The following is a 12202-nucleotide window of genomic DNA, read 5'->3' on the forward strand; positions in this document are numbered from 1 at the left end:
ATACCTGCTTTTGAGATGGTGATGAGAGCTAAGGACAATGTTTATCATCTGGACTGTTTTGCATGTCAACTTTGTAATCAGAGGTAAGAGAATTTCTTGGGTCTGTTCCATACGCTAAGTGTTGATTCAGCTCTGGTGTGGACATACTTTCAAGTGAAGATGAAACATCTACCAGTAGTGGAAGCCCAAGATTAAGACATGGATACTTTTCCTGGGACTGATGCAGAATATATTGTATGACCTTGGCCAGAAAACTTTTTGTGCCTCAAATCCCACACCAATAAACAAGAATATTGTTGCTTCCTCTGCTTTGAAAGGCTGTCTGTCAAGTTTAATTAATTAATATTTATAAAAGACTTTGAGATCCCTTGCTGTAGAATAGAGAGCCTTATTATTTGTCACTTAATTTCATTTGAATTCTTCATTTTTGTCACACATAATTCTTTTAAATTACGTGTTGTTTCTTCCTGTTGCTAGAACTGTAGCCAGTTCAACTTAAAAGACATTGTTCCCACCATTTTCTCTGTAGTGGCACTGGACTTCCTATGCCCTATTTTTATTTCCACCTCCTAACTGTAAATTACAGAAATCTGAGGATCCAAACCCGACACTTTGATCTGAGGAGTCACACATTTGGTACAGTTGTAGACCAAAGTTCAAAAATGGTAAAATTATAAAAACTAAATTTTTCAGAGGCGTATATAGCCCAACTTTTAGTAACTACATTCAGAGTGATGGCAAAATCCTGTTAGAGATTTCACCAGAAGCTCTGTTTCTGACTCCAATTTACAACTCTGTCTTTAGCAGCTTTGCCATTGACTTCTACGAGGTCTAGGAAAAGATAGAACCAATTATGTCCACTCCTTAACGTATCAATTATGTTTTTTCAATTATTACATGATCCTATTCCTATTTAGAGTTTTATAGCCTTTTTTTTTTCTTTTTTTTTTTTTTCATTTTCAAGTGGGAAGAAAACTGAGATAGATATTTCTAGAGATGTAACAAAAAATATAGGAAGATAGTAGTCTTAACACGACAAAGTTAGATACAGTTCTAAAATAAGCTTTCCTAATAACTCACCTTGTCCTACAGTGTATTATTTTGTAACACTATAGTCATTTAAAAATCAAACATCCCTAAAGAACCATAAAATGTACAGCTGCTAATAAGTGCAGCACACTACAATTACGCTCTTTAAAAAAAAGCCAAATTGACCTTTTTCATCATGTTGCATGGGAAATTAAAATACCAGGCAAGTAATAACCACTGCTTAAACTATATAATAATGCAAAGTAATTATAGGTTCTAATGCTATTTAAAGTCCTATATCAATTTTGTCTTGCCACAGAACTAAAAGGCTGTATTCCAAGTAAAGCACGCAGAGCCTCCCGGTAGTACCCACTCAAGTAAGACACACACACGCCTAGATTTCGTTTCTTAAACCCTTCACATCCTTGTTTCTGCAAACCACTGTTCTAGTATCATTATTAAAGTGCCTAATATATTTCTGTTGTTCGCTTCATTTATTACATGCCATAATGGGACTGCATATCTTTAGTGTTGGTTATGCACAATTAGCACTTAGTTATTGTCTTGTCACTTCAGCCCATACAAGACAAACTTCTTTAATGTAAGAAGTCAGCTAATCTTCATCAGTCAAGCAAAGCAGACAATGTTTGGTACCCTGAGTACAAAAGATTTTCATCATAGTTAGTACTCTTGGATCTGAGGAAGTGAACTTTGTTTTTCTTTCCCCAAAAAACAAAGCTGTTGTGATTATTTTTAATATTCTTCCTTTACCATAGCAAGTGTGAACTAATGTACAATTTCACTTTGCAGCTAATATGCATCATACTGTGCCCTAAGGCCACTGACTCCCACTGGGGAAGTGCTGTTAGGTGCTTCTGAAGTGGAGCATGCCAGGGACATTTAATAATTCTTAGCCGTGTCATCCCTGAGCCTTCAGTCTAGTCTCTTATTTGATTTTTGTTTTGCATGCAGTTTGGGCAAGTGGTTGCCAAAATAGTCTTATGAGAGCCTTAGGCTTGGATCAAAGTAATTGATTTACCTGAAATACAATCGAGTTCATCTACTCAAAACAGAGAGCAGTTCCAGAAGTTTCAAAGAATTTCAGAAATTCTCAAAAGTGGCCCTAATCCTGATTATACTGCAATAGCTCTCAAGGAGCCTAATAAAACATACTGCCTGTAGGGTACCTTTCTTCCTCACAATTTGAGTCTAGTGGCACACTGAAGAAATAATTTTGTTGTTTTTTTTAAAAAAACTTATTTCATGGATACCCCAACTTAGCTCTTCTGTGTTTCCTATGGCAAAGCATTCCATTGACTACACTCGTTCATAAACGGCTTTAAATCTTTTGTTTTTCATTACTTGTATAACAACAATAAAAGCTACAAATGTTGGACACCTGACCCATTTATACATATATATTTATATATTATTTTATGAAACCTCTTTCTTTTGTTTTAAATTGAATAATTTCAGTCATCATGCCATTAACAACTTCAGTTTCCATTCTCAGCTGCTTTTTTTCTTCCTCTAGTTAAAATAGACCAATGAAAATCAAACAGCAGATTTCAGATGAGGATCAGTTTACAACATAGCAATTTAATGTTATTTCTTAATCCATGCTGCCCCTTGTATGCAAAATAATCTTCTTGAGCTGACTTCTTAGATCTACTCCTCATTTTCACTCCAGCTACTACCCCTAATGTGTTATTTATTGAAGAGGAATATATATATATATTCAATCACATTAGAAATATCCAGAAATCAGCAACAGAACTAGCAAAGATCACCAGCTATTGCCAAATGTACATGTTTATTTTGACCTTATGCCCCACTTTCACATTCTCTTTCCCCATTAAATTTTAAATCCTTTGGGATATTCTTCATATTGACACAAATATACTATATCTGGAGCACTACTGTAAAGCATATAATACTGTCAGTTGAGTTCTACATTTGAGAGTTTTGACATTTTCACTTCTTGTCTACCATTAAGATTTTTTTTTCGTAACAATATATGCGATATTCATAAGCAGACTAAATCATTTCTTCAGTTTGCAGTTTACATTCACTTTGTGTTTGCCCATGGTGAATGTCTTCTGTCATGTTGTGCCTGGTTGTTCCTTCTAATGCTCTCTGCCTTCCAAGCTAACTACTAATTATATTAACTTTCATCACGCTGATCCTTGGGGCAGCCAGCTCTTCAGGCTTGCTATCATATGACCCTTATATTCCTGTCCTTCAAACAGTTGATTGTGGCCTGGCGAGAGAGGGGCCTGCCTATTATCAGTGCTTTTTGAGGAGGATTTGGTGATTTTTCTGCTTTCGTGCACAGCTTCACTGTTTGCTTTATTATTTTTGAGTACCCACAACTCACCATCTAGCTCTAGTCTCAGTGTGGATGGTAATCAGAACTCATTGGTTTCTGGGGATTCTTGTTTGGGCCATAAACGCCCTCTCTGAACTAACTTGTAAGGTGCCTGCCCCATTTTATTGGACTCCCAAAGCTAGATTTTTCAGAGTGAGAGGAAAACCTCGTTGTCTCACATGATACACTCTGAGAACATAGGCTGTAGACAGGACTTCAGACACGGACAGAACTATAAGGGATCTCCTGAGCCACCAAGTCCAGTCCCCTCACATCTTGTAGGCACTGTGTCATGTTTTCCCTTTAATAAAGTTATTCAGCTCTAGCATCTAATTGCTCTGTACACCAGTTTTTGACATCTTCACCATTGTTTTTTCTTTCTACCAATGCTTAAAGTTGTAGGGATTTTATGACTATCAAGCTTTGCTGCTAGCCTAAACATTTTAGCATCCCTTTATCTTTCATGTCTTTGTCTACCTTTTTCCTAATATAAGTTTTTCCATCTCTTAAATACCTGCAGAGCTTAGTGACCATCATCTTAATGGTGTGGATGCTCCCCTTTCTTTTCTGTGACCACATTAAACTTCTCCTCAGAAGTACTTCTGCTCGCTTTGTCCGTAGCCCACATAGTGGATTTCTGAATAAAATTTAAAGGAAAAAAATATGGGAACCACTGGAAAAATAAACTTGTAAACAGACACTGCCTTTCACACTTTGTCAGGTTGCATGTGTGACTAGCAAAATGGAGTGGAAAATCTTGCAAGTGGGCTTAGCTGTGCCTTTGCTTGACACTTCTGACTACAGCGATGATCTCAGCCTGCCTTCGGCTTTCCCACTTTCCAGAGTTTCAGTGTCCTTCCTTTCACTCTTTGCCGGCTGCTTTAGCAGCTTGTTCTGTACTGCTGCCATAATTTCTGTCTGCCTTCTGAAGTCAACTTGGGGTATGGTTTAAAACCCCCATCTGCTATCACTGAGGGGCATTTAAATGAAAAGCTCTACCCTTCTATCTGAAACAGCCTTTATTTTAATGGGCACTGGACTGAAAATAGTTACATACTCATTCGAATCACTGTCCTGATGTAGCTGTAGACACTTACCTCTGGTAGAAAATGTAAAATGCCCACACAATGCTGCCTTTGTTCTCTGTCTATGTGGGGGGGGGGGAGGGGGCTGTGTAATGCTAGGGCTGTATTTATCTAACCACCAATGTTAGATTTTTGTGTGTGCTCATTTTATAAATTCTGAAAACCTCAATACAGTTTATTTTCATTGACTGCACTCCTCTAAATTTAGGATAAAAATTAATACATTCACCATACTAGCATTTGGAAAAACAATACATGAAAAGCACACCAAGTTTGTCACTGTAAGTTGAACTATTTGGTTCTATGCATTGTACTATATATCTGGTGTATATACAGTATATCTTACTAGTAAAAATGTACAAATCCAGCCATAGCTTACACTTTCCAGCCTTTGATAATAAATGGACTTTTTGACAGAACCCTAAAATTAGTAAACCCTAAGTGTGGACTGATGAATGGTGATATACAAGAGTGGTTTGGTGCTCTTGGTTGGTGCATACAGATTAACATTAATTTGAGTTATACTGGAAACAAATTGGCTTTTAAAAAAACAGGAAAGGAAGAAAAACAGAAGACAAGTTACATCCCCGAGTGCAAAAAGCAGAGTGGAAGGGTGTGGGTGGACTAAGTCTGTGCTTTCTTTATCCTAGAGGAAAACAATTAGATGCTTCCAGATTTTGTTTCTATCTACAATGACAAAGTTGCGACATTACCGGAGGAGGCACTTCACACACAGCCATCTTTGTTCACAGCAATATTTCTCTCACTTTTCTAAGAAGTCTTCAATATCTTGACATGCATCCTGTACATCAGAAAAGATGACAGACAGCAGTGAGATCCCCTTAAATGTCTGTTCTGAACAATGAAGTAGCTATTTCTCAAAATGGAAGTTTTATACTACTTGTGATTAGTCTAGGCACACCTTCCCCTCCAAACAAGGTGATAACAGAGGTCATTTTATAATATAAATGGCCCTCCTTTTGCCATTGTAAAATATGACAGGAGTTGTAGGATGTCGCTTAATTATAATGGTCATTCTACTAATGTCACAGTCATGTCAAAAGTAGTACTATCAATTTATGGTTGTAAGTCCAATCTGGCATGTTAATGCAGCCTATTGTATATTTTCCCCGTTCATCTTGCATGCCTATTAAATAAATTGGGTGAGGGTTTTAGGAAAGGCTGAAGACTACCATCTGCCTGCTAGAAGAGTAATAGTCTTGCCTCATTATATACTCCTGACCCAGTTGCATCTCAATATGCTCCTTGACTCCATTTGATATATGTGCCCAAATTGTGCCCTGATTTACATCCTATGTCAATTCCATGACAAAAAAAGTTTGCTGGAGGTGGAAGGCTAGGCTTGAATTTACCCTTCCATTTTAAACCTGACCAAGGTTTAAATCCTGGTGTGTGCAAAACCAATCTGAAGTAGTTGTAAGATTTAGCTCTTTGACTTCAGAAGAGGCTAAATCTGCTCTTCAGAGTCATGTAAGGTTGAAAGTGTGGAACAGGATGGACAGAATTTGTCACATTTCATTCATTGCCTTGCCTTGTCTTATGGTACTCAGGAGCTTAGATGTTTTTCACCTGGTGCTTACCTCTTTGTCACCTAACGAATGCAGAATTCACACATTTAAAACCTAGGGGCATATGCAAGCCTCAGCACTGGTCTTTGCCAAAGTGTTTTAGGCACTGAGCTTGCACAGTATGAAAGCGGGTGCAGAATTTGGACCATAAGTATGGCAAGTAACAGGCTGCCCCCAAGGGCACAGAGGATCACCCACAGCATGCAGACCCAGCCCTAGATGAACCCAGAGAGCGTCCTACCATGCAAACAGACCCCCTCCCCACAGGTTATCACACAGCCAAACCTGTCTAGACAGGCCACAGGCAGCCTCTCTGCAAGACAGCTGCACACTTGGAAGGTAAATGATTTGTGGAACTGTGTGTATTTAAAGCCTCTCATGCATATAGCTGTCAAATGGCATGTAGACATAGGTAGAGCATTTCTGGCTCGACATATTAACATAGCAAAAGCAAAATACATTGACACTTTTTATTGGGAAAGGCGTCCTGACTCCCTCATGTAGCTGCTGTAGTTTAATTCAAACTGTGGCACTTCTCTGAGGGCTGAAAAACAAAATCCTTCAGCCAGGATTTTGATTCAAGCAGTATCATAAGAAGCTGTACATGAAAGTACTGCCATGCAAGTGAATTGCACTTCAGCAATGTATTTTTCCATTGGATAAATATTTTAAACCAATTATTCTGATTATGTTGGATCACAAAGGAATATGTAGCTGAATAACATTCCCAGGTCATTCAGTCAGTGGGTTTTGCAGAGCAGGCAGAGGTGGTTGTCTCCCCAGCTGACAGTTGGATGGAAGTCTCAGGTGCAAACCCCATCAGTAATTGTTGGGATCATTGTGACGTAGTCACTGATTTGCCCCAATATCTCATTCCCTCTGCTTCAGTCCATATTAACCAGTACATTCATTTAAAAGAAATTAAGAAAGAAGATTATTATTATTATTATTATTATTATTATTATTATTATTATTATTATTATTATTATTATTATTATTATTTTAATGTGATTTCCTTGGGAAAAAAACTCTTTTAGTTATTAGCACTAGGTTAAGACTCCTTTACCTAATCTAACAAAATGCACAAAAGAATTCCTGTCCAGAGTGCTGTTGATGGACAACAACGCAGAAGGTGGAAACTAGAGAAACCCCCAAAGAACTTGTTTGCTTCAAGAATTCTTCATTTCAACACATCTACTCAAAACACTTTTCTGTTGTTGGCAGCCTAATATACCAGGATTGGGGTGGGAAGGGCAGAAGGAACCTGTAAATTCTATAAAACTGTCTTGACCATAAATAACTTAAAGATTTCGGGATCATTCCATAATCTCTATTTTCAATCATCATCAGCAGCAGGCAGTAATCCTACAGAAAAAAAGTCCACAAATAAACAAACCAATTTTCCTTTAAGAGCAGAGCTAATTCTTTTCAATCCACTTTTTTATTACACTATTTTCCCTCTATCTATTTAGCTAGCATAAGGATAAATTTCCAAAGCTACCCAGTTGGAAAATAAATGGGTTCACTGTTTGTCTAGCATTCCAATCTTCACAAATGTAAATCAGTCCAACTGCTACTCATTTAAACCTCCAACTTCACAAAACATTAAAGGACTGCTTTCAATACACAATTTAATCTGTGACAATTCACCAAGATTTCTGCTTGAACATCATTAGGAATTGACTATCTGATAAAGAGAGACCACTATCTGAGGTCACACAGGTCAACTTGTGTAATTTACGTAGTTTTACTGGGTCAACTACAGCAGACACCACTATTTGAAGGTTAAATTGTTACAATTAAATACATATACAGCTATTCCCATAGCTACTCTGTTGTTAAATCTACCGTAAACAACACAAGCATTTATATCTGACCCTAATTGTGTCCAAGATGTCACCATTTGAAAATTATACAAAAAAGGACATTATAATCTGTTACACATTAAACAATACTTTATGTAGTGAGATCTGTAATTAGCTGGTAGAAACTGGTTTCATTTATTCACATCGGTGTTAAGGGGTTCATTTAGGTTACTTTCTTTCATTTTAATTGGAATAATGTGAGCAGTGCCTCCCAATATATTTTATAGCTGGAGAGTTCACTATAAACAAAGGAATGTAACCCTGCCAAGGCAGTCACTAGGGAAACTGTTTTTCTATACATTGGCCCTATTCACTTGTTCCTTAAGCATCCTCAAGAACACCGGCTTTGCTGGGGGGAAGGGTTGAGGGGGTGTCTGTGAAGAGCCTCCTTACACTCAAGCATACCGCTTAGCTAGGAAATACTACTTTGCTCGAAGTTTGAAGCCAGACAGCCAGGAGAGCTAATGTTACGTGATTTTCCTACCCATCAGAGAAAATCAAATGAAATAATTCATAGCGTTTTGTAGCGATCGGATCATTTTGATGCACATAATAGTATAAAACTATGTATACTGATACCACAAGAGAGAAAGTAGTTAGCTGAGTGACTAAATTTATAATCAATTCCTACAGGGAAAAAAGAAAAAAAAAAAGGGAAAAAAAGGTCTCTCTGCATACCTGTGTGTGTCTCTAGTTTGCATTGCAATATATATAAAGCTGTGTTTATACCAGAAAGGATTCTCATAAACACTCGTTTAAATCAATTCTAGTAAAATATTCAACTGAAATATAACAAGAAATTCTTATTGCTATGTCTGTACAATAAAAATATAATGCACGTCAAATGGGCATTCTGCTGTCTATGATCACTTTGTTTTCCTTCTGATTTGTGCGAAAGCAGTACATTTACTTTTCAATCAACTCAGTAGCCTTGGCTATTTATTCTGTTTTATCTGTGTGCTGGTGACCTGATCCAGGACTCCCACATTCTTCAGTGGGCTTTGAATGAAGCCTTTGGCTGAGAAAGCAAAAGCACTTGCATGCACCACGTGTCTTGAAAGCCTAGAATTGATTCTGCTACCAGAGTGATGTCTCTGCTGGGCTTTCGCATACATGTCTATGTCTGTGTGTCTGTCTGTGCCGCAACAGACAGCAGAAGTGTGAGCCCTGTGGTGGGTACAACAAAACTGTGAACACTTGTTGTACATTCCTTACATGTAAGATCACATCGTATCATTCATTTTGAAACTACCTTCTTTTTTTTTTTCTACATTTGTTGTAATTTCAGATTTTGCGTTGGAGACAAATTTTTCCTGAAGAACAACATGATTCTGTGCCAGACAGACTATGAGGAGGGTTTAATGAAAGAAGGTTATGCACCCCAGGTTCGCTGATCTGATGCCACATCATTAAGAATACAAAGCACTAAGTTCTTTTATCTTTTTTGCTCAACATGTATATAAGAAATGACACAGGAACCTACTGAATAGCGTAGATATAGGGAGACAGAATGGTTGCGTGAAATAAAAGGCGGACTGCATCTGTATGTAGTGAAAATTGCTCCAGTTCAGAGTTGAATGTTAATTAAAAAGGTACTGTACATACAGCTGGATTCTTTTTGCTTGCTATTGGGATTTTTGGTTGTTGTTTTTTTTTTGTTTTGTTGTTGTTGTTATTTGTTTGTTTCTTTTTGTGTCATTTGGCATGAGATGTTTATTTTGGACTATTGTATATAATGTATTGTAATATTTGAAGCACAAATGTAATACAGTTTTATTGTGTTACCATTTGTGTTCCTGTTTGCTTCTTTGTATTGTTGCATTTAGTACAATCAGTGTCTAAACTTACTGTATATTTATGCTTTCTGTATCTACCAGCTATTTTAAATGAGCTGTATCTTTCTAGTAAAAAGAATTAAAGAGCAAATCCCAACCCTTATGCTACACTTAGAGCTTAAGAATAATGTTTACATTAAAACTATTTAGAAAACTAATAACTCTAGCAGCACCTGCTGCTAATGATGCTATGGTTAAGGGTCTATCAGCACTTCTGTTATAAGCCTCTATTTTTCAGGGGTTAAGCATCTGCTGTTTAATTGCATAGATTTTCCTCAAAGAGCACTTTTATTTTACTACAAAATTTTCAAAAACAAATCTGACTGGTTTGGGATATATTATAAAAAGTGCAAAAGTTAATGATTTGGGGTACTGCTTTTGTTCTTCTCAGGCATTCAGAATGCCTGGATTTGATTTTTAATTTAGCTGGAAATTATGTCCTAATGCAAACCAGTGCCTCTGGGTACCTTATTTTATATATATATATATAAATATATATATGTTATTTTTCTGAATGCCTTTAATTAGAGGGTGGGGAAGAAAGAGAGAGGACTTCTGTTTATGTACATTACAAAAATTTCTTAAAATTTGATGGGATTCTGCTTTTTTCTTCTCTCTCTCTCTCTCTTTTTTTTTTTTTTTTTTTTTTTTCTTTAAAGTCAGGTTTTAACCCTGAAGTTTTCTGAGTTAGTGTCCTCAGAAAACCCTGGAAAAGTGTTCAACTAGAAGGCACTGTAAACAGCTCCCTCCAAGGGTCTGTTTACACTAAGGAAAGGACCCTGTGCTGACACTAGGAGAGTGGCTGGTCACTAGGTACCCACCTCAGTGAATGCTGAAAGTAATTTAAATGCTGGCGTAGATGGGACAAAACTTTGAAGTACCAGTGCAGAAAGCGAGAGCTACCACACTCAACTACACAGGTACTTTGCTGTCTACACCAACTTGCTACAGGTTTGTCCCATCAATACTGGCAATTAAAATCCTTTTGACAGAGAGGGAGTCACTCCTGACAGCTACTGTTGCCAGTCTGCCCATTTTCTAGGAGAGTTGGACCTATGTTTTTAAAGCCATGAAGCTATTGCATCAGCAGGATGTCCGTAAGTGCTCATACCCCTGACAGAGCTTACAGGTGTTTGGCAAGGGAAAGCAAGATGAATGTTTAAAAAGTTGTTAAATGCATATTTAATTCTTTTCTCTTTGCCACTGTAATCTATCTCACCAGGAAAACAGCCTGCATTTGAAAAACAACATTAAAAGCAAAAAAAACACAACACACTACATCCTACTTTGCTATGAAGCTGAGCTCTTGCTTTTATTTAGCCTGAGAACCCTCATCTCTGCTGAAGTTCAGTGCTGTCTTTCCTGGCTCTTCCTGTCCCTTTGTGCAGTTTCAACGTGTTTTTCCTGGGATAGGGAAAGAAGTTTGTAATGCAGTGGGGTAATTCCTCTAGCGTGTGGTTTTAAGTACAATGCTCAGTGGATTGATTTAGAAAAGGATATTTAGTTCTAATGACTATTGTTACAGTGTGGTTTTGTTTCTGGCTGTGAACCCTTTAAAAATAAGCATGGCTCACAACACTTGGCTTTACTCATGCAGGACCAGCACGACGTGAATAGACTCGTCCAGGTTGCTAATTAGAAGAAATAGTTCCACATAGCTTTTCAAATTAGATTTAGCCCTGTTTTGAGAGCTACCTTCCTTTCTAACCATGAGTACAAGCCTCTCTTCCACTTCCTTCCACAGCCACTTTATGTCTGAGACACTGAAGTAGCAGAGGTACTACTAGGCTCTTCCAGATTCTCTTCAAGTGCAATAAACTTTTTGTCCTCTCTGTGAAGGTGAGGATGGCTGGAAGGGGAAAAATACTATCGTATTTTGATTCTGATTTTCTCCTACAGCCAGCGTTGTTTCTTCCAGATAGAAACCAGAGAGAGCTCTTTTCAGCTTCCCACTAGCAGACTACAGAGTAGATAGAAATCCCTAGTCTGGAAATAGGGCTGGGGAACAGGAAATACAGGACCTTAGTTCTGTCTTTGACTTGCTGTAAGCGTGTGCAAGTCACTCAACTTTTCTGTGCCTCAATTGTCCCCATCTGCCAAATGGGGCTAATACATACGCTGCTTTTGTAAAGCATTTCAGCTCTTTAGAAAATCAAGAGCTATGCATGCAAATGTTACTAGGACATTCTGGGAAATGCAGAGTATTCATACATGCAGTAAGCAACCATAGATCTGAGCTGGGAGAGCACCAAAACCAACTAATCCTGCAAAAGGTTTGTTGGGGATGAAGGCAACTACATACTAGTAGACCTATACATGCTCTAGCACTCTACCACAAAGTGCCATTGCTCGGCTCTGTGCAGGGTAAGTGAAGAGAGTGGAATGGAAAAACAGCAGCTCATTGTTACATGCAGTGTTACATGTACTCTTA

At 37.7% G+C, this 12202-nt stretch overlaps 1 protein-coding gene across 5 annotated transcripts in view; it reads left to right on the top strand.

Moving 5' to 3' along the window:
* LMO3 (LIM domain only 3) overlaps positions 1 to 9673 on the top strand; it is a 62493-nt gene extending 52820 nt beyond the window's left edge. For all 5 annotated transcript variants that reach the window (XM_082784553.1, XM_082784550.1, XM_082784549.1 and 2 more), the window contains 2 exons: positions 1 to 83; positions 9225 to 9673. The exon at positions 1 to 83 is cut by the window's left edge and continues 43 nt beyond it. In XM_082784553.1, coding sequence (XP_082640679.1) covers positions 1 to 83; positions 9225 to 9330 — 189 coding nt within the window. In that variant the 3' untranslated portion in view covers positions 9331 to 9673. The remainder of the gene's footprint in view (positions 84 to 9224) is intronic.
* The last annotated feature ends 2529 nt before the right edge of the window (positions 9674 to 12202 follow it).

The sequence above is a fragment of the Aythya marila genome, assembly GCF_965140915.1.
Source record: "Aythya marila genome assembly, chromosome: 1".
Taxonomy (NCBI): domain Eukaryota; kingdom Metazoa; phylum Chordata; class Aves; order Anseriformes; family Anatidae; genus Aythya; species Aythya marila.